Genomic DNA, 16,573 nt, shown 5'->3' on the forward strand with positions numbered 1-16,573 from the left:
TATCACACCATCGGTTTTCACAGAATTGCTGTATGAGTTGAATCCACACCAGGAGCAGCTCCAGGACCTTTGGCCAATTACAGTGCAGATGCTGACTGCACTCAGTGCTGCAGGTACCAACCTGCAGGCCCCCATGGCACTGCGGACTGAAGAAGTGGCAGGCACTGGGAGGGCTTTACTCTGCCAACACCGTTTCTGTCTCTACAAATCTTCTGCAGTAACTGCATCTCATGCTGCTGGGTGTTTCAACTGCTTGAATAAAGGAGATGCTGCTACTGCAGCTCTGTTTGTTGCACGCTATCGTAAATGCTATTTTCATGAGCAACGTGTTCATCTAGGAAATGTAATTGCTAGGATAGCAGGGGTTTGTCAGGTAAACCAGAAGCTCTTGGTTACAAGGGATGTTGAGGAAAATAGTGTCACAGCAGATCGCTGCCCAAGCAATGCACACTCATATCATTCAGTTTTCCAAAAGGATTTTACAAGTAACCAGGTGTTTGGTTCAGTTATGAATGGAAAGGGCTGCTCCATAAACACATGTGGCTCTCTGAAGGCAAGGCAGCAACCCCTATACAGACTGCGCAGAACTTAGTTTGTGCCAAAGCACAACAAAGCACAGCAGAGCCTGAAGATGGGAAGGAGCTACATTACACAGAATACAGACAGAAGAGCTGGACAGCTCAAAGTTCATAGCTAATAACTGGGGGGTTAGGGGGGGACAGGGAAGAGTTGACACATATTCTGAAGTGATATTTAGAGCAGCAGCTCTACAGAGTGCAGTTGGGGTCAGCCAATCTCAACGTGCTGGGGAGACCAGTTTGATCAGCGGCACAGTTTAGAAGGATCTGATAGCCAGTTCTACCCAAGCTTTTTGCTAGGTTGTAACAGAATTTGTCTCCCCACTGCCTTCATCAAAAAAAAGAAAGATACCCCATACGCCACATGGAAGGTTTCTCCTAAGCGAGAGCTTTTAGCTTGCCTAAGAAAGGCACTTGTATGAATGACAGCAGTCAAGTCTAACTCAGGAGAAAACACTAGAGGCACATGAGGGGCAAAAGGGCCCACAAAAACACGGCCTGGGCAATGGCACACAAGCCAGTCAGCGCACCGCTGAGCACCCGATGCGAATGAACATCCAGGGCCAGAGACACACAACTGCATTACTCCAACATTAACAGGCAAGAGCCACGGATGTGCACACATACCTGCCCTAGAACACATACAAGTCAATCGAGGTCAGTTAGCCCTCATAGGAAAAGAGGTTAGTTACTTCACACTTACAGCAGTGTGAAAGCTTGCACATGGGCAGTTACTGCAAAACAGATCCTCTGTACCGTGTCAAAGTGCTGGGATTCAAAAGGAATAGAAGTAAATGATTTATTGTATTTTCCCCTCTATTCCTTTGGGCCTGTTGGCTTTGTTCATATTTTTGTGCAACGCTACAAATACCAACATTAAGAAACCAGGACATAATCACACTTTACATGCTACTTGTGTAACTAGCAAGTCCTTTTGGCTCTCATTGTCTAGACATTATTGTAGGTCTTGTCTCCAAATAGGCAGTTACACTGAACTAGGCCTCACCAGATTTATAGGACCCAATCCTACCGTGTCCGGATTGCCCTCCAGCAGCACGTTGATGGCTCTGTTAACATCCCCGTTGCAATCATGCAGAGCAATCACACACTCATCTTGGTTCTTGCCTGTGATGTCAATCAGCTGTAGAGAAGATGACAATACCGTCAACGCATTCCAAACCAACAAAGCACCAAATCTCTACAGATCTCTTAAGAGGCTACCAAATTTAATCCCAAAGCAGAAATCCCACAAAGAAATGCCAGGGTTTGGCAGTCTCCTCACCTGCCCCAGCTTAATTATGCCCTAGAATGAAGAGTTAATCCGCAGAACTGAGGGTAGGAATTTCTGAGTTACTGTGTTTTACCACAGCCTGACCTACAACCTCCTTGTTTCAGAGTGCCAGTAGACCCTCCAGCCCCTGGAAATTAGGCCTGCCCCAGGAAATACAGGAAACAGATAGCAGCCTCTTTCCCTCCCACCATTAACTGTACTTTTGCCACTGATCTTGCCTTCCCAGCAGGGTTCACCCCCACTTTCCATACTCACTTGTTTCACCTTCTCCTCAAAGTCAGCATCATTGTGGTCCGAAATCATCTGTGCAAGTCGAATCTGTTCTGCAGTGGCCTAAGGAGATTGAATACAAAAAAAAAAAAAGTATGGTTAGAGCAGTGCATTTCAAACTAACCCTCCTCCAAAGGTCATACAGCTTCTCCAAAAACACTGGAAAAGAATCAATACGATGAAGAAAGAGGCGCAAATATGGGCCAGAAAGAGGAAATCTTCAGAAAGAAATTCAGACAAAAGAAGAGCAAGTTGGGGACATCTAGAAGTGAAATACTATTGGACAGCCTCTCTGTAACGGGAGAGCCAAAATAACCTAGACTATTTTTCCATTTTGAGGCAGACCTTAACACTATCGGAATGTCACAGCAAACTCTGCACGCAGCTTCTCAGCTGCTTGCATTTATTAAAATGAACAGGGAATGGTCAGACAGAAGTAAAAAAAATTCAGCACCAGCTCCCGCTTGGAGGCACTGATGCAGAAATCCCACTGCGTCAGTGGCAGCCCAGTTAACCTGCCTCCAAGAGCAGCACCCTGCAGCACGCAGGAAGTGGTTCTAGGAGTTCGTTAGGCCAAGCCCAGCTCGTAGCCACCAGCGCTTGGGCCAGGTAGGAGTGCCAGGTCTCCACCTCCAAGCTAGCTGGTTTCCATGGATGCTCCCCTTACCTGCGGCCGCTGCTTGTGCTGTGTCTGGCTCTGTGTCTGTGTCTGCTCCCAGTTCCCCCGGGCTCGGTTAGTGCCCACCGATGTCATCATTTACAGTATATACAAATAAGAGTATTTACAAGGTAGAACTCTGTGGTGGGTCAGGGGAGAAGAGAACAGGCTGTTAGAAACTGAAAACAAAAGGCAGCACCAAGACTGAACAATCGAGTGGGTGAGACAGCAAGTAAAGCCATCACTGTCCCCACCCTCCCCTTGGCTTCCCCCAAACCACTGCAGGCCAACATAAGATTTCCACATGCATCCAGGATAAAGAGGCCACCTGTCCCTTTTGAATTTTCTCCATTACTAACATACAAACTCGAAAGTGGAGTATTCCAAACAAAACATTATCGCCTCATCTCCCCCACCTCACCTACACAACCTGCGCCCAGATGTCAGCAATCAGGACCTAAGAGCAGAAGTACTTTGTCTTAAAGGTTTAATGATTCACTGCTAAAAACACAAGCAAGTGTATGAGCTGGCATGAATTTGCCACGAAAGGGGCCTTAAGAGGCTACAGCGATGAGCTCTAGCAGGGAACACTTCAAAAAGTCCCCAAAAAACTTCACTTGGAAAGTAAAACATCTCAAAGCCTCAAACCTATCAACTGAATTTCTAACTGCTTTTCTCCCTCCTTTCCTACTTCCTTCACCTTCAAAGTAGGATAGGGGAAGCAAAGACATTCTAGCAATAGAGTTACTGGTTTTTGAGATGTTGTGAGATACAGTGCTCTACTGTCCACATGGAAAGATACGTTTCTGCTTATTTCAATTATTAACCGGATCTAGAAATATTAAATTTACTCTAGAATACTCCAAACTGAGTGGAAGAGAAATGCTACAAAAATGATGTAGATTTCAACAAGAAATAACAGCTAGTAATATTGCTATGTAACTGTTTGATGCAAAAAAATCCTAATAAGAGTTTAGGACACAGAAATTCCAACGCCGATAGTTAAAATGGGATTGACAGCGAATAATCTTACCCTCCCTACAATCTCTCAAGAATAAGGAACACCAGGTATGTTCTAAGGCACTAGGCAGGACTTTGTATTTATGAGTCTCTGAAAACTAAGTAACTACAAACGTAACATTTTATGATTTTGTTAATAGGACTAACAAACACCTTCCTCCAAAGCAACAGGTTCTACTCCAGTTGCTAGTGCTGCACACAATTCCTTGGGTAGATGGAGGAGACACAGGCAGATTTTAAGAGTGGGGGGAAACCTGAGCAAGACCACCCAATTAGCAGGATATGATCTGAAACTTTGCTTATAAATATCAATATTGTAGCACAAAGCAAGATCCAGTGCACAGCAGGAAGAACGTGAGAAAGGCTGAAAAGCAGCATTAGCAAAAAGCACTGTCAAAATTAGGGAATCTTTCTTTTCAAAGTCCATAAGCAGAGAGATCAACGAAGGTTCAGAAACCTTTCCTTTAGACCCTAACATCACCTCTGCACTGTGATTTGATACACACAACACTATTTTGCTGTTCCAGCTTGCATCAGCATCTATTGTTCACTTGTATTCAAATTTTCAAATGCAATTGCTCCTATAGCTTCGCACAAAACCTCAAAAGTTCACCCTTTGGGGCCACCCATGCCTCGTGGCAATTTAAAAATACAGTTTTCTGCTTATACAACTCGAAATCTTTGCTCATTAGAAAGCAACGCGTGCTACCTTCCATTCAAGGAGAGCATTTGAGGTGCATGTAACAAAGAATAGATTTAATGAAGAGTACCAAACCTTAATGTTCACCAAAGTCAGAAAACAAAAAGCCTCTTAGGATACGCAGCAAACCCTCCCACACTTGATCCGGGATTCTTCCCCGTGGTACTTATCCGTGCTCCCCACTGCTGCCTCTCTTCCAGTTCTAAGTATTTCACATACAAACAAGTTGTCATATTAAACCAATTTGGCAGCAGAATTGCAGGCCCAGAGGGAAGCAATACTGCATGTTTGCAGTAACTTAATCTGCAGTTTCAATAGGATATAGTTCTATTAGTCTGCTGTCCTAAACCTTTGTGCAGTAGCTGGGCATTGTTCAACAGCTGCCACATTCTGCTCCTGCCCCAGCTGCATTTTAGTGACGATTAAGTTTTTTTTTTCTTTTTTAAATGTAAAAATACAATAGGCATCTCCTAACATACATATCAGTCAGGCCCCGATCCTACCAAGACCTTCAGGTAAGTGCGCGTGTCCACGCAACGCCCCACAAGTTCCTTTGAGGGAAAAGGACTTGTCTACTGCTAATTTATTCCTTAACCATACAGCTTGCTGTAGTACAGCCCACAGGCAATATTTAAATGTAAATATTTGCTGATTATTCTGACACCTGAACTGCCACTACACAGAAGGAAAGATAATCTGATTTTAACAGCTGGTTCAAACAAGTGTTTATCAAAACTGTTTTACATGTATCCTTTAAAAAAACAAACAAACATACAGAGAGAGACATAATAAAAAGAGCAATTCTAGAGAGCCAAAGCGAATTACTAGAGAAATAACATTACACCAGGCTGACTTTTACATTTCAAGACAACAGTAAAGCAAGGTATTTGTACACAATTTAGGGAAAACAAGAAATTTCACAGCTACAGGTTACAAGACCTTTTCTTCAAAGAAGCTGCAAGTAAGTTTAACATACTTTATAGATACCGCTTTGCCTTTTCATACTAAATCACTATTTGCTTTTCACTTCCTAGGTAGAAAAGATTCTTGTCTACACAAAATGTTAAGCGTCACGTTGAGTCTTTAGAAAAAGAGGTAATACAGAAACATAACAAAACTGTTAGTTTTATTAGAAATTTCAGGTAAGTTACAATTTTAGAACAATAATCGGTTAATCACATTTACTATTTCCAGGTCTGTTAGACTTGCCGGGTGATGCCACGCAAGTCACAGCATGTCCCAGCCTCAGTTTCCTTTATCTGTTAAAACAGAAAAGTGGCATTTCCATACCCCTCCACCAAAGCTCAATCCACATTTGCAAAAGGCTCTCGGGTTTTAAGTGGAAGGACTAGAGAGGACAAACCATTCAGAGCAGCCATCAAGCACCAGAAAGAGCCCGATACAGCGGGGTGGTTTATATCAGCGTTACAAGTTTTGCCCAGGAGCAAACGCACGGCAGCTGCAAACCAAGCAACTCACACATATGTGGAATACGAGCTTTTTTTGGTTTGGTTGGTTAGGGTTTTTTTGAATGCTCCAAGATAAGGCATTATGGAAGCGGAGTTTAGCATCAAAGCATGTTGTTTTATTAAGGAAGTCTCACCGGACAGCTCTAGAGTCTGGAACACACAAATATACAATGGGAAAGTGGCTCAAACCGGCGTGGACGCAAGTGAAACCCACAGGATCTCGGGGGAACGGAGCCGCCAAGCCAGGGCGATTCCCGGGTCGCCGGTGTTTACAGCCCCCCCGCAACCGGCGCCGCCCGGGAGGGGAGGGCAGGGCAGAGGCCAGGCCGGGCCCGCAGCGGCTGCCGGCTCCGGGGCAGCACAAAGCCCCGGCCCGGCCGCGGGGAAGCTCGGCCCCGGGCAGCCGGGTCCGGCGGGGCCGAAGGGCCCCGGGCGCGGGGAAGTTTCCGCGCTCGCCGCGCGAGGCCGGAGGAGCCGGAGAACAATACGGCGGCGGGACGGGAGGCGGCGGGGCAGCCCGCGTCGTAGCGGCCGCCGTGGGCACGGCGCGGCCCCGCGGCGGGCGGGACGATGAGCCGGGGGCGCCGCGGGGCCCGGGGCCGGCGGGGCTCCCCCGCCGCCGGGCCCGGGCCCGCTCCCCGGGGCGGCCGGGCCGCTTCCGCCCTCATGGCCGCGGCCGCCATTCCCTCCCTGCCCCCCGCGCCGCGTCCCCGCCTCCCGGGCCCGCCGCGCCGCCCGCCCCGCGCGCCCCTCACCTGCGGCGGCCGCGCGCGCTACGCCAGCCCCCGGCTTCGGCCCGGCCCACTAGGCCGCGCCGCAGCCTCCCGCCGCGCGGCGCCCGGCGGCGGCGGCGGGGCCCGGCGGCGGCCGCGGCTCGGCGGCGGCGGGGCGGAGGCCGGGCTCGGCCGCGGGCCGGCGGCGCCGGGCGGGCTGAGGGGAGCCCGGCGGCGGCGGGGGGGAGGGGGCGGGATTTAAAGGGGCCGCGCGCAATTACCGGAGCCGCCGCCGCCTCCGCGCAGCCAACTTTACCTGAGTCTCCACCACACTGACAACTACCCAGCGGCGCCCGCCCCCATCACGTGATGCGGGACGGGGGGCGGGGCCGCGCCGGCTTCACCCCGCCGCGGCCACGTGACCCCCCCTCCCGGCTCCCGCACGAGCTCGCGAGAGAAGGGCGAGCGCCCTCCTGGCGGCCCGCGCGCGTGACGCGGCGCGGCACGTCACGTGGGTGCGGCCCCCGCTCGCTCGCTCCCCCTCCCCTCCCGCCGCCTCCGCGCCGCGCGCAGGCGCGAGGCCGCCCCCCCACGTCACGTGGCGGGGGCGCGGGGCGGCTTCGGCGGCCGCCATGTTGTGGGGCCCCGGGCCGGGCCGGGCATGGCGGGGTCCGGCAGCAACTGGCTCTCGGGGGTCAACGTGGTGCTGGTGATGGCCTACGGCAGCCTGGTGAGCGCCGCCGCGCCGGGCCCGGCCACGGCCACGGCCACGGCCACGGCCGCGGCGCGGCGCCCCCCGAGGCCTGGCCCGGGGCGTCCGTGGGGCTCCCGTGGGGCCGGGCCCGGGGTGTCCGTAGGGCCCCCACGTGCCCGCACTCAGGGAGTCGTGGGGCTGAGCGAGGGTGTCCGTAGGGTCCCGCGTGGGGCTGGGCTCAGGCCATCTGTGGGGCCGGGGGCGGGTGTAAGAGCCCCCATGGCATCAGCCTCGGGGCGGCTGTGGGGCTGGCGCAGGCCGTGGGGTCCTGTGGGCCGTGGGGTCCTGTGGGGCCGGGCCTTGGTCGTCCCATGTGCCTGGACTTGGGTAGTTGTGGGGCTGGGCCCCCGTGGGCCTGGGATCAGGCCATCCATGGGGCTGGGAGGGGTGTAAGAGTCCCCATGGTGCCAGTCTTGGGGTGTCCGTGGGGCTGGCCCGGGTGTCCGTGGGGCCCCAGTGGGCTGGGGCCCCTGTAGTTGCTGGATTAGGGGTGGCTGTGGGGTTTTTTTTTGGTTACCAGGTCCAGGGTGTCTATGGGGCTGGGACCAGGGCAGCTGTGGGGCTGGACCCGGGCTGGCCGTGAGCCCCTCGTGGGTCCCAGGTGCCTGCGGGGCCCCCGTGGGTGCAGCTCGGCGTCTGACCGCCCGCTCCCGCTGTGCTGCCCCAGGTCTTCGTGCTGCTCTTCATCTTCGTGAAACGCCAGATCATGCGCTTCGCCATGAAGTCCCGCCGCGGCCCCCACGTGCCCGTCGGACAGCACGCGCCCAAGGTCGGTGCGCGCCGCCCCGCCGGTGGGGACATCTCCCCTCGCCTGTGCCCACAGACCTGTCCGTGCCGGCTGGTGCAGGGGGGTCTGCTCCGAAATGGGGTGCTTCCACCATGGGGTGCAGGTGGTTGAGAGGGAACGGGTTTCCCTCTGATTGACTCTAGAGAGCCCCCGGGACTTGGCTATTATCACCCTTGTGAGCCTGTAGAAAAGCAAGCGCTCTGTAAATTCAGTGACGGTGGTTTCTTGGTTTGTACAGGACTTAAAGGAAGAGATTGACATTCGGCTGTCGAGGGTGCAGGACATCAAGTATGAGCCCCGGCTGCTAGCTGAGGATGACAGCAGACTTCTGCAGCTGGAGACACAAGGTAGCCTGTGTTCCCTCTCCTGCTGAACGCACAGCTGAGTCAGAGGACACCAGAGAGACCGTCCGTCCAGTGCTTCTTCCCCTGTAGCAGACTCAGGTGTCGCTTAAGTGACTGTGGTCGTTCCCCTAGTGCTGAGCCGCACTGCTGTGCAGTGTTGGCTGTCACGTTGCAAAATCGTGTTTGGCTGGTTAATACGAGATGGTCTCTCTGCACTCTGCCCCTGCTCCCGGACATCTAACCCCCTTTGCAGCAGCAGCCTGGTGTGACTGTCCCTCTTGCCAGGTTGTGCAGAGCTTTCAGTTTGTGCGTTTTCTCTTCCAGGCTGCTATAACTACCTGTACAGAATGAAGGCACTGGACGCAATTAGAACATCTGGTAAGGCAGCAGAGTGCGGGCATTGGGAGGAAAGGGTGGAGAGAAAAACCGTGCGCATATAAAATAAGGGTTCAGCGTGTTGACCAACAGTCTTGTGATAGCACAAAGTCCTCTTCCGAGAACAGCAGTCACTTAGCCCATCTAGGAGTTGGCCCTGCTGCCCGAGGGTTGGCTTTGCTAACACATAGCGAGCAGTCAGCAAAGCCGGTTTAGAAACAACGTGAACTCATTCACATGGGTTGGGTTTGTCTCTCCATCTAGGCTCAGGCAAATTGAGACCCCAGAAATGGCAGGGAGTTATTTAGTCAGTCGTGGCGCTTGATCTGTGGGGTGAACAGAGGCACTTTAAACTGTGCTTCAGCTGGTTCTGTTGTGCCTTTTTATTTTCCAGAAATACCATTTCATGCAGAGGGCAGATACCCGAAGTCTTTAATAGGAAAGAATTTCTGTGCCTACCTGCTGGAACTGCGGAATTCCAGCGCTTCCTTCAAAGGCATCCGCAAAACCTTGATTGACACCTTGCTGGATGGGTACGAGAGTGCCCGTTACGGCACTGGGGTAAGCGCCAGCCCTGCCGTTGCCCGGTCTCCGCAGCAGCGCCGGGCGCTGCTCTCCAGCCTCATGGCAGGACTGAGATTGCAGTGTAACCCAGACCCGGGTTTCTAGAGTTTCTTTTCTGCTTGTGTCTAGGTCTTTGGGAAACCAGAATATCTGAAGTACCAGGATGCTCTGAACGAGTTGGCAAACATGTAAGTGTTGCTGCTGGGCCGTACGTAGCTGGTGTGGGAGGTTGGTTTTGGGGGCTGCGGGAGGTGTGGGCAAAGAGGGGCTCTGGGAAGTGGGCTGCCTCTGCTCAGGCCAGTCTGTCTCTCCAGCTCTGCTTACCCTTAGCAGCCCGTCTGTTTGTGTATCTTTGGGGCTGGTTACCAGCTTGGCCGCAGTCTGCGTTCCCACTTCTGCTGGCTGCTTTGAGCCGGGGGCTTCAAATGGCCTCTCCAGGCCTAGAACCCACAGAAACGCCAGTCTCGGCTTTCAGAAGTGCAGTAAGAACCATCTGCTGGGGGCAGATCTGCCTCCCGCGGGACAGACGCCCCGATGGTGGAGCAGCTCCTCTGGGAGGGCGGCACCTCCTCCCCCCGCTTTGACAGTGCCCATCTCTCCGCAGGACCAAGGCGCGGGGAGGCGGCAGCCAGCGGCAGCACCAGTCGGCAGCGAAGGACCTCACTCTCTCCCCCGAAGTTTCCAACCCAGCCACCATCCAGGTCACCTACCTGCCTTCCAGCCAGAAGAGCAAACGTGCCAAACACTTCCTGGAGCTGAAGAGCTTCAAGGACAACTACAACACGCTGGAGAGCACCCTGTGAGGCGCGCAGGAGCGCTGCCGCGGGGACCTGCCGCCAGCAGAGCCCCTCGATGGGTGCAGCTCGTGCCCCGGGCGGGTTTCGGCCGCAGCTCAGTGTGCGGGCAGCGTTGGGAGGAAGCGGCTGCGCTCTTGGGTCTCTCTGTTGCACGATGTCGGATATAATAGCTCAGCGGAGGCTCCGTCTCGGCTGGTGGAGCCCGTCCCTCGCCTGGAGGCCTTTCCGAAGCAGTGTGCCTGCCTGCTGAACCCGGAGGGCATCGGCCTGCCTGGGCCGCCTCTGCGTCAGGCTCGGGGACACGTTTCAGGCTTGTTCTGTCCTTGAGGCCGGCAACTTCTTGGAGCCCTGGCCCTGTGAATAGACTTTGAATAGCTTTAGCTTATTTATAAAAGACATGGATCGCAGCCAGCGCTCTCCTCCGCCTGTCCTCTCTGCCCCGACGGCCGGCGGGGGCTGATTCTGTCCGTCCATCTCACCTGTGTGGGTCCCGGGCTCCCTCGGGAGCCGCTCGCCTGTTCTTTCCGAAGGGTGAATGTTCTTGCTTTCCCAGTGGCCGCAGGAGCGTGGCGTCGTCGCTGCCTGCTGCTCTCGGCTCGCAGCCTGCCTCTGCGTCGGGGCTGTGGGCCAGGGCGCCCGAACTGCGTGTAAATAGTTTGGTGGCCAGTTCTCAGTGGCCGTGGATGAGCTGCCTCTTCGGGCTGCGGTTTCTCCTCCCTTCCGCGCCTGGGCACTTGGGGACGTCTGGGGCAGACAAATACCAGCTCGACACGTCCTGTCCGCCCTGCCGCGGGGGTGTTTCCCCACTCTCACCAGCGCCTGGTTTGCCAGGCACCCCCGAGCCCGGGAGGACGGGGCCGCTGGTGACGGCAGGGGCAGCCCGGCTCTGGGCAAAAGCTCGCGGCCCCCGGCTTGAAGTCTGCGTCCTGCAGGGCCGGAGGCAGCACCCGCTGCTCGCCGGTCGCGTGCTGCGCCAGGCAGGGCGCGGCGCCCCTCGCCTGGGCCTCTGCACTCTTTTTAATTGCTGTTTAATAAAATGAGTTCCCCTGAGGTGGACGTGTGCTGTGGACCTGCCGGAAGGACCCTTCCGAGCCGGGCTGGCTGCTCCTCCCCGCCGGGGAGGCGAGGAGACGTGGCCTGGCCTGTGGCTCCAGCCCAGCCTCGGCTTTGTCTCCCTGCAGCAAGCGGAGCGCGTGGCTGCCGTGGTGACGGGGACACCCGGGTGACGGGGACGCCCGGTAACGGCCGCGCGGAGGGGCGGCAGCGGCCATGGCAGGGCTGAGCGGGCGGGCGCCCTCGCTGCCGCAGGAGGAGGTGGGACGGGGCTGGGGGCGACGCCGGAGCTGGCAGGGACCGAGCTGGGGTCGGGGCCGGTTGTGGCCGCTGGGCCGGAGCCGGGCGGTGCCGGGGCCGCCCAACCTGCGCTGCTCCAGTTGCAGGTGCGGGAGAAGGACGGCGGCAGCGCAAACGTGCTGGAAAGGTAGTCGGCAAAGGGGGTCGCCGCGGGGTCGGACCCGCTTCGCTCGGGGCCGGATCCCTCGGGCAGGCGCCGGCGGCCCCGCGGCACCTGGCCGTGCCCCTCCGTGTGCCCGCAGCTGGGAGCAGCCGCGGTGGGAGGCCGGGATCCGGGCCAGGACCCTCGGGGCGCTGCGGGAGAGCGCGGCGGCGGAGCTGCACCTCGCCGGCAAGGCGCGCGTGGCGGTGAGGCCGGGCACGGGGCGGGCAGGGCCGGGCAGAGCCGCCGTCTCCCGGCGTGGGGCGGCGGCGGGCGCCCGGGCTTCGCCCCGTGCCGGCTCACGGCACCCCGGCAGGTCCGGCGAGCCGCCCTGCGCCGGCTCCTCCAGCGCGAGCGCCTGCAGCAGCAGCAGGAGCTGCGGCGGCTCGGCGAGGCCTTCTACGTGGAGCGGCTGTGAGCGGCGGCGCGGGACCCCCCGGCGGAGAATAAAGCGAGCTGAGCCGGACGGGGGCCGTGTCCGCTGTGTGCGGGGCCGGGGCGGCCCAGCGCGGTGCCCGTCGCCGCGGTCCCCGTCGCCGCGGTCCCATCCTGCGCGCCGGATCCTGCCCGGCGGCCCGGCCGCGCCAGGAGATGGCAGCACGGCCGCCGCGTCGGGGTGCCGGGCTCCCGGCCGGAGGAGCGCGGTGCCGCCCGCCCCGCGGCCCCCCGTCCCCGCCGCCCGCCCGACCTTGGCGTCTCCCGGCCCCAGGGCCCATCAGCGCCGGCCCCCGCTCAGCTTATTGACAGGGCCGGGGGGCCGCGGGGCGGCTCCCCCCGACGGGCGCCCTTCATTAGCCCGTCTGTCGGGTCGCATCACGTCAGCCGCCGGCCGCACGCGCGCCCCCGGCTCCGCGGCCACGTGCGCCCGCGGCCGCCCTCCCCACGGCCCGGCCGGGCTCCGGCGGTGCCCCGGCGCGGCCCCCTCTCCCGGGCCGTCCCGGCGGCTCCCGGGCGCCGGTGGTGAGGGGACGCGGGGCTCGGCCCCACGGCTCGTCCTTGGGCAGGGTCGCGCGCGGCGGCGGCGCGGAGCCGGGATGCGATGGGGACGGCGACGGCTCCCCCGTGGCCCCGCTATCGACGGCCCCGCTAATGACGGGAGCAGGCGGCGCGGGGCCATCGACCCGTATCGACCGGCCGCGCTCAGCGCCAAGGGCGCGGGGGTCTGCGGAGGGGGCAGGGGGACATTGATGGGTGGTAATTAATGGGAACGAGGCCACGTGCGCGGGGTCGGGGCGCTCGCCGGCCGCGTCCCCCCCGCCGGCTGCAGCGGAGCGCGGTTATAAACGGCGGCTCGCGCGGCGCCCGATCCAGAGCCGATGAGGAGCGCCCCGAGCCCGCCCAGGTAAGGCAGCGCCCGACGTGGCGCCCCGGACACGCAGGGACAGGGCGGCAGCACTGCCTGCCATGCCGTGCCTCGCCATGCAATGCCGTGCCGTGCCATGCCATGCCATGGGGTGCCTCGCCATGCAATGCCGTGCCGTGCCATGGGGTGCCGTGCAATGCCGTGCCGTGCCATGCCATGCCATGCCATGCAATGCCGTGCCATGCCGTGCCATGCCGTGCCATGCAGCGCCATGCCGAGCCATGCCATGCTGTGCCGTGCCACGCTGCAGCGCGCCAGGGCCCTGTGCTGGCACTGCCCTGCTCCCTGGTCGCCTCCTGCCCAGAGGTGAAGCCCGGTCCCGAGGGTTTGCACCAGATCCCGGAGGATCCCCAGAGCCGATGTGCCGGGAGCCCCCACAGCCGGTGCAGCTGCCCAGACTGGCTCCGGATGCCAAGGCCGGGGCGTCCGGGGCGCCGGCGCGCGGGGTGCTGCAGGCGGGAGCCAGCCCGGGGCGATGCCCACGGCTCGCTGCACGGGGACGTGGCACGGGACGGGGATGGGGCACCGAGCGGCGGGAGGGGTCCCAGCGCTGCGGCCGGCGCCCGCACTCAGCCTCCCCTTCTCTTTCTCTTGCAGGGAGCTGCGGCCCCAGGACCTGCCGCCTCCGCCTGCCCCGCCTCTGTCTGATATGTTTGATATTAGGTTGTTTTATTGGAAAACCAACTAAATATCAAACATATTCTTACAGCGGCAGGGCCGTGCAGCGCCCACCGGCGAGACACTGCCGGTGCCCCCCCGCAGCCGCCGGCCCGCGGCCCCGGCACCCAGTGCGTGGCTGGGATGGCCGCGGGGTCGGCGCTGGCCACCTGTCCCTCGCGGCTCGCGCCTGGAATGAGCCCGGCCGCGGAGGCGCGTGGCCCCGTGCCCACCGCCGGCATCGCGCTGCCCGGCGCCGCGGGCTATTTACGGCTCCCGGAGGGAGGGGGCACAGCGGGGGGGGGGGGGCACGACGGGGTCCATTCTGCCCCCCCAAGCCCCCGGGGAAGGCTGGATCCAGCCCCGCTCGGCTCCCCAAATCCGCCGCCAAGGCTCCCCGGGTGGGAGCACCGGGTCTCGCCCGGGAAGATCCCGCCCGGCTCCCGCCCGTCCGGCCGCCGGCCCCGGCAGCGCCTTGGGTTCAGCCCGAGGAGGCCGCTAATCCCCCGGCTCCGCGGCACGTGCCGAGGCGCTGCGGCAGCCCCGCGGATCCCACGGCACACCGGCGGATTCGCTCCTCCGGCCCGGTGCCCCCCGCCCCGGCTCCCGGGAACGCCGTGGCCCCCCCTCCCCGCTGCCCCCGCCGAGCCGGGCCGCTGCCAGGGCCCGGGGCCGCCGCTAAGCCCCCGCTCCGAAAATAGCCCCGCACTCGGCCCTCGCCCGCCGCCCCCGGGCACGGGTGAAAGTCAGGCCACCGTTCCCTGTGCCAGCCCCCACGGGGCAGCCCCACGCCGGTGCCAGCCCCACGCCGGTCATAGTGGGGGTCTGGTGCCCGACGCAGCCCCCGGCCCGGCCAAGCGGAGCCCCGAGGGGTGCCGGGGCGGGGGCCCAGGCGTCCCGGCCCCGCGGTGCCCGGGGAGGGGGCGGGCGCCGGGGACAATGCGGGACCCCCCGCTCGCAGCCCCGCCGCTGCTTTTTATAACCCCCCAGCTGTCCCGCCGGAGCCCAAATAAGGCCGCGGCCGGCCGGGCCCCCCCGCGCCCGGACAATAGGTCCCGAGCAGAGACATTTTGGGAGCGGCGGGAGGCGGCTCGGCCCAAGAAAGGCAAAGCGGCCCCCCCGCGCCGCCGGGCCGCGGCGCGCTGATAAACGGGCCGTCGGGGAGCCCCGCGCCACCCGCGCCGCCGCCACCATGGAGGCCATCAAGAAGAAGATGCAGATGCTGAAGCTGGACAAGGAGAACGCCCTGGACCGGGCCGAGCAGGCGGAGGCCGAGCAGAAGCAGGCGGAGGAGCGGAGCAAGCAGGTCGGCGGGGGGCGGCGGGGGCCCGGGGCAGAGCCGGCGGCGCGGTGGCCCGTCCGCCGCGGTGACGCCTCTGCCCTCGCAGCTGGAGGATGAGCTGGCCGCCATGCAGAAGAAGCTGAAGGGGACGGAGGACGAGCTGGACAAGTACTCGGAGGCGCTGAAGGATGCCCAGGAGAAGCTGGAGCTGGCGGAGAAGAAGGCGGCCGACGTACGTACGGGCGCCGGCGCCGCGGCAGAGGAGGAAGCTGCCTCGCGGCGTCCCCCCTTCCCGGCGCCGGCTCTCGGGAGCCCTTCCCCGCGCTGCAGCCGTCCTCCGGGCCGGCTTCATCCCCGCCGCCGTCGACGCCGGCTCGCGCTCGGCCCCCGCCTGGCTTGGGCACCCGCGGCGGAGCTGCCGTGCGGCCCCGCGGTCCTGCTCCCTGCGCGTCTCGCCAGGCCCCTTTTCCCGGCTCCCGGGCGAAGACCCATTTCCCGACTCGTCCCCGTCCCCCCCCCCCCCGGTGTCGTCCCCACGCCGGGGTCGGCTCCCGCCCGGGCTGCCCCTCTCCTCCCGCAGAGGCTCGAGGGCACCGCGTCTCCCCCACGGAGCTCGCTGGTTTTATTGGCACGGTGTAAAGTAACAGCGGGGCGCGGGCTTGGCCCCGGCAGCGGGAACGGGAGCGGGAATGGGAGCGGGAACGGGAGTGGGAGCAGGAGCGGGAACGCCGCCCCGCCGCGCTCGCCGCTGCTGCCCGTATAAGGCCTGCGGGGCCCAGGGATGGGACGGGATGGGACAGGACGGGACGGGAGGGCAGCGCCGCGTGGGGCAGGGTGCTGGGTGCGGGGCGCTGGGTGTGGGGCCGTGCCGGCTCCCCCGTGGGGCAAGGCCAGGTCTCCCGTGGGGCAAGGCCAGGTCCAGGTCTTAGACAGGGCAGTGCCGATCCCTGTGGGGCAGTGCCCAGTGCCTGTGGGGCAGTGCCGTGTCCCCCGTGGGGCAGTGCTGGGTCCTGGCCCCCCGTGGGGCAGTGCCTGGCCCCTGTGGGGCAGTGCCGTGTCCCCCGTGGGGCAGCACCATGTCTCCGGTGGGGCAGTTCCGTGTCCCCCATGGGGCGGTGCCGTGTACCAGTTGCCCGTGGGGCAGTGCCATGTCCCCTGTGGGGCAGTGCTGTGTCCCCCATAGGGCAGTGCCATGTCCCAGCCACCTGTGGGGCAGCACCGTGTCGCCGGTGGGGCAGTTCCGTGTCCCCCGTGGGAAAGTGCTGTGTCCCCCATAGGGCAGTGCCGTGTCCCAGGCACCTGTGGGGCAGTGCTGGATCCTGGCCCCCCGTGGGGCAGTGCCATGTCCCCGGTGAAGCAGTGCCATGTCCCGGTCCCCCGTGGGGCAGTGCTGTGTCCCCCGTGGGGCGGTGCCGTGTCCCTTGTAGGGCAGTGCTGTGTCCCCTGTGGGGCAGTG

At 61.0% G+C, this 16,573-nt stretch overlaps 3 protein-coding genes across 16 annotated transcripts in view; 2 read left to right on the plus strand and 1 right to left on the minus strand.

Annotated features, from left to right (window-relative positions):
• UBAP2L (ubiquitin associated protein 2 like) overlaps positions 1-7,158 on the minus strand; it is a 32,668-nt gene extending 25,510 nt beyond the window's left edge. For 5 of the 14 annotated variants that reach the window (XM_064498954.1, XM_064498952.1, XM_064498955.1 and 2 more), the window contains exons 1-4: positions 7,016-7,157; positions 2,807-2,936; positions 2,125-2,202; positions 1,609-1,719 (exon numbers count right to left, since the gene is read on the minus strand). In XM_064498954.1, coding sequence (XP_064355024.1) covers positions 1,609-1,719; positions 2,125-2,202; positions 2,807-2,896 — 279 coding nt within the window. In that variant the 5' untranslated portion in view covers positions 2,897-2,936; positions 7,016-7,157. Of the gene's footprint in view, positions 1-1,584; positions 1,720-2,124; positions 2,203-2,806; positions 2,937-5,696; positions 5,777-6,741; positions 6,922-6,980 lie in introns of those variants that run through there. The other 9 variants (XM_064498946.1, XM_064498949.1, XM_064498947.1 and 6 more) reach the window with 5 other exon arrangements.
• Positions 7,159-7,254: 96 nt separating this feature from the next.
• On the plus strand, positions 7,255-10,467 carry C29H1orf43 (chromosome 29 C1orf43 homolog). Its single transcript, XM_064498958.1, has 7 exons — positions 7,255-7,429; positions 8,121-8,222; positions 8,479-8,587; positions 8,909-8,962; positions 9,354-9,520; positions 9,653-9,711; positions 10,128-10,467. The coding sequence occupies exons 1-7, from the start codon at positions 7,361-7,363 to the stop codon at positions 10,324-10,326; spliced, it is 759 nt and encodes a 252-aa protein (XP_064355028.1). The 5' UTR covers positions 7,255-7,360; the 3' UTR covers positions 10,327-10,467.
• A 4,540-nt stretch (positions 10,468-15,007) lies between these two features.
• On the plus strand, positions 15,008-16,472 carry LOC112994379 (tropomyosin alpha-3 chain-like). The gene is made up of 3 exons (XM_026118687.2): positions 15,008-15,141; positions 15,224-15,349; positions 16,395-16,472. The coding sequence occupies exons 1-3, from the start codon at positions 15,028-15,030 to the stop codon at positions 16,470-16,472; spliced, it is 318 nt and encodes a 105-aa protein (XP_025974472.2). The 5' UTR covers positions 15,008-15,027.
• Positions 16,473-16,573: the final 101 nt, after the last annotated feature.

The sequence above is a fragment of the Dromaius novaehollandiae genome, chromosome 29, assembly GCF_036370855.1.
Source record: "Dromaius novaehollandiae isolate bDroNov1 chromosome 29, bDroNov1.hap1, whole genome shotgun sequence".
Taxonomy (NCBI): Eukaryota; Metazoa; Chordata; class Aves; order Casuariiformes; family Dromaiidae; genus Dromaius; species Dromaius novaehollandiae.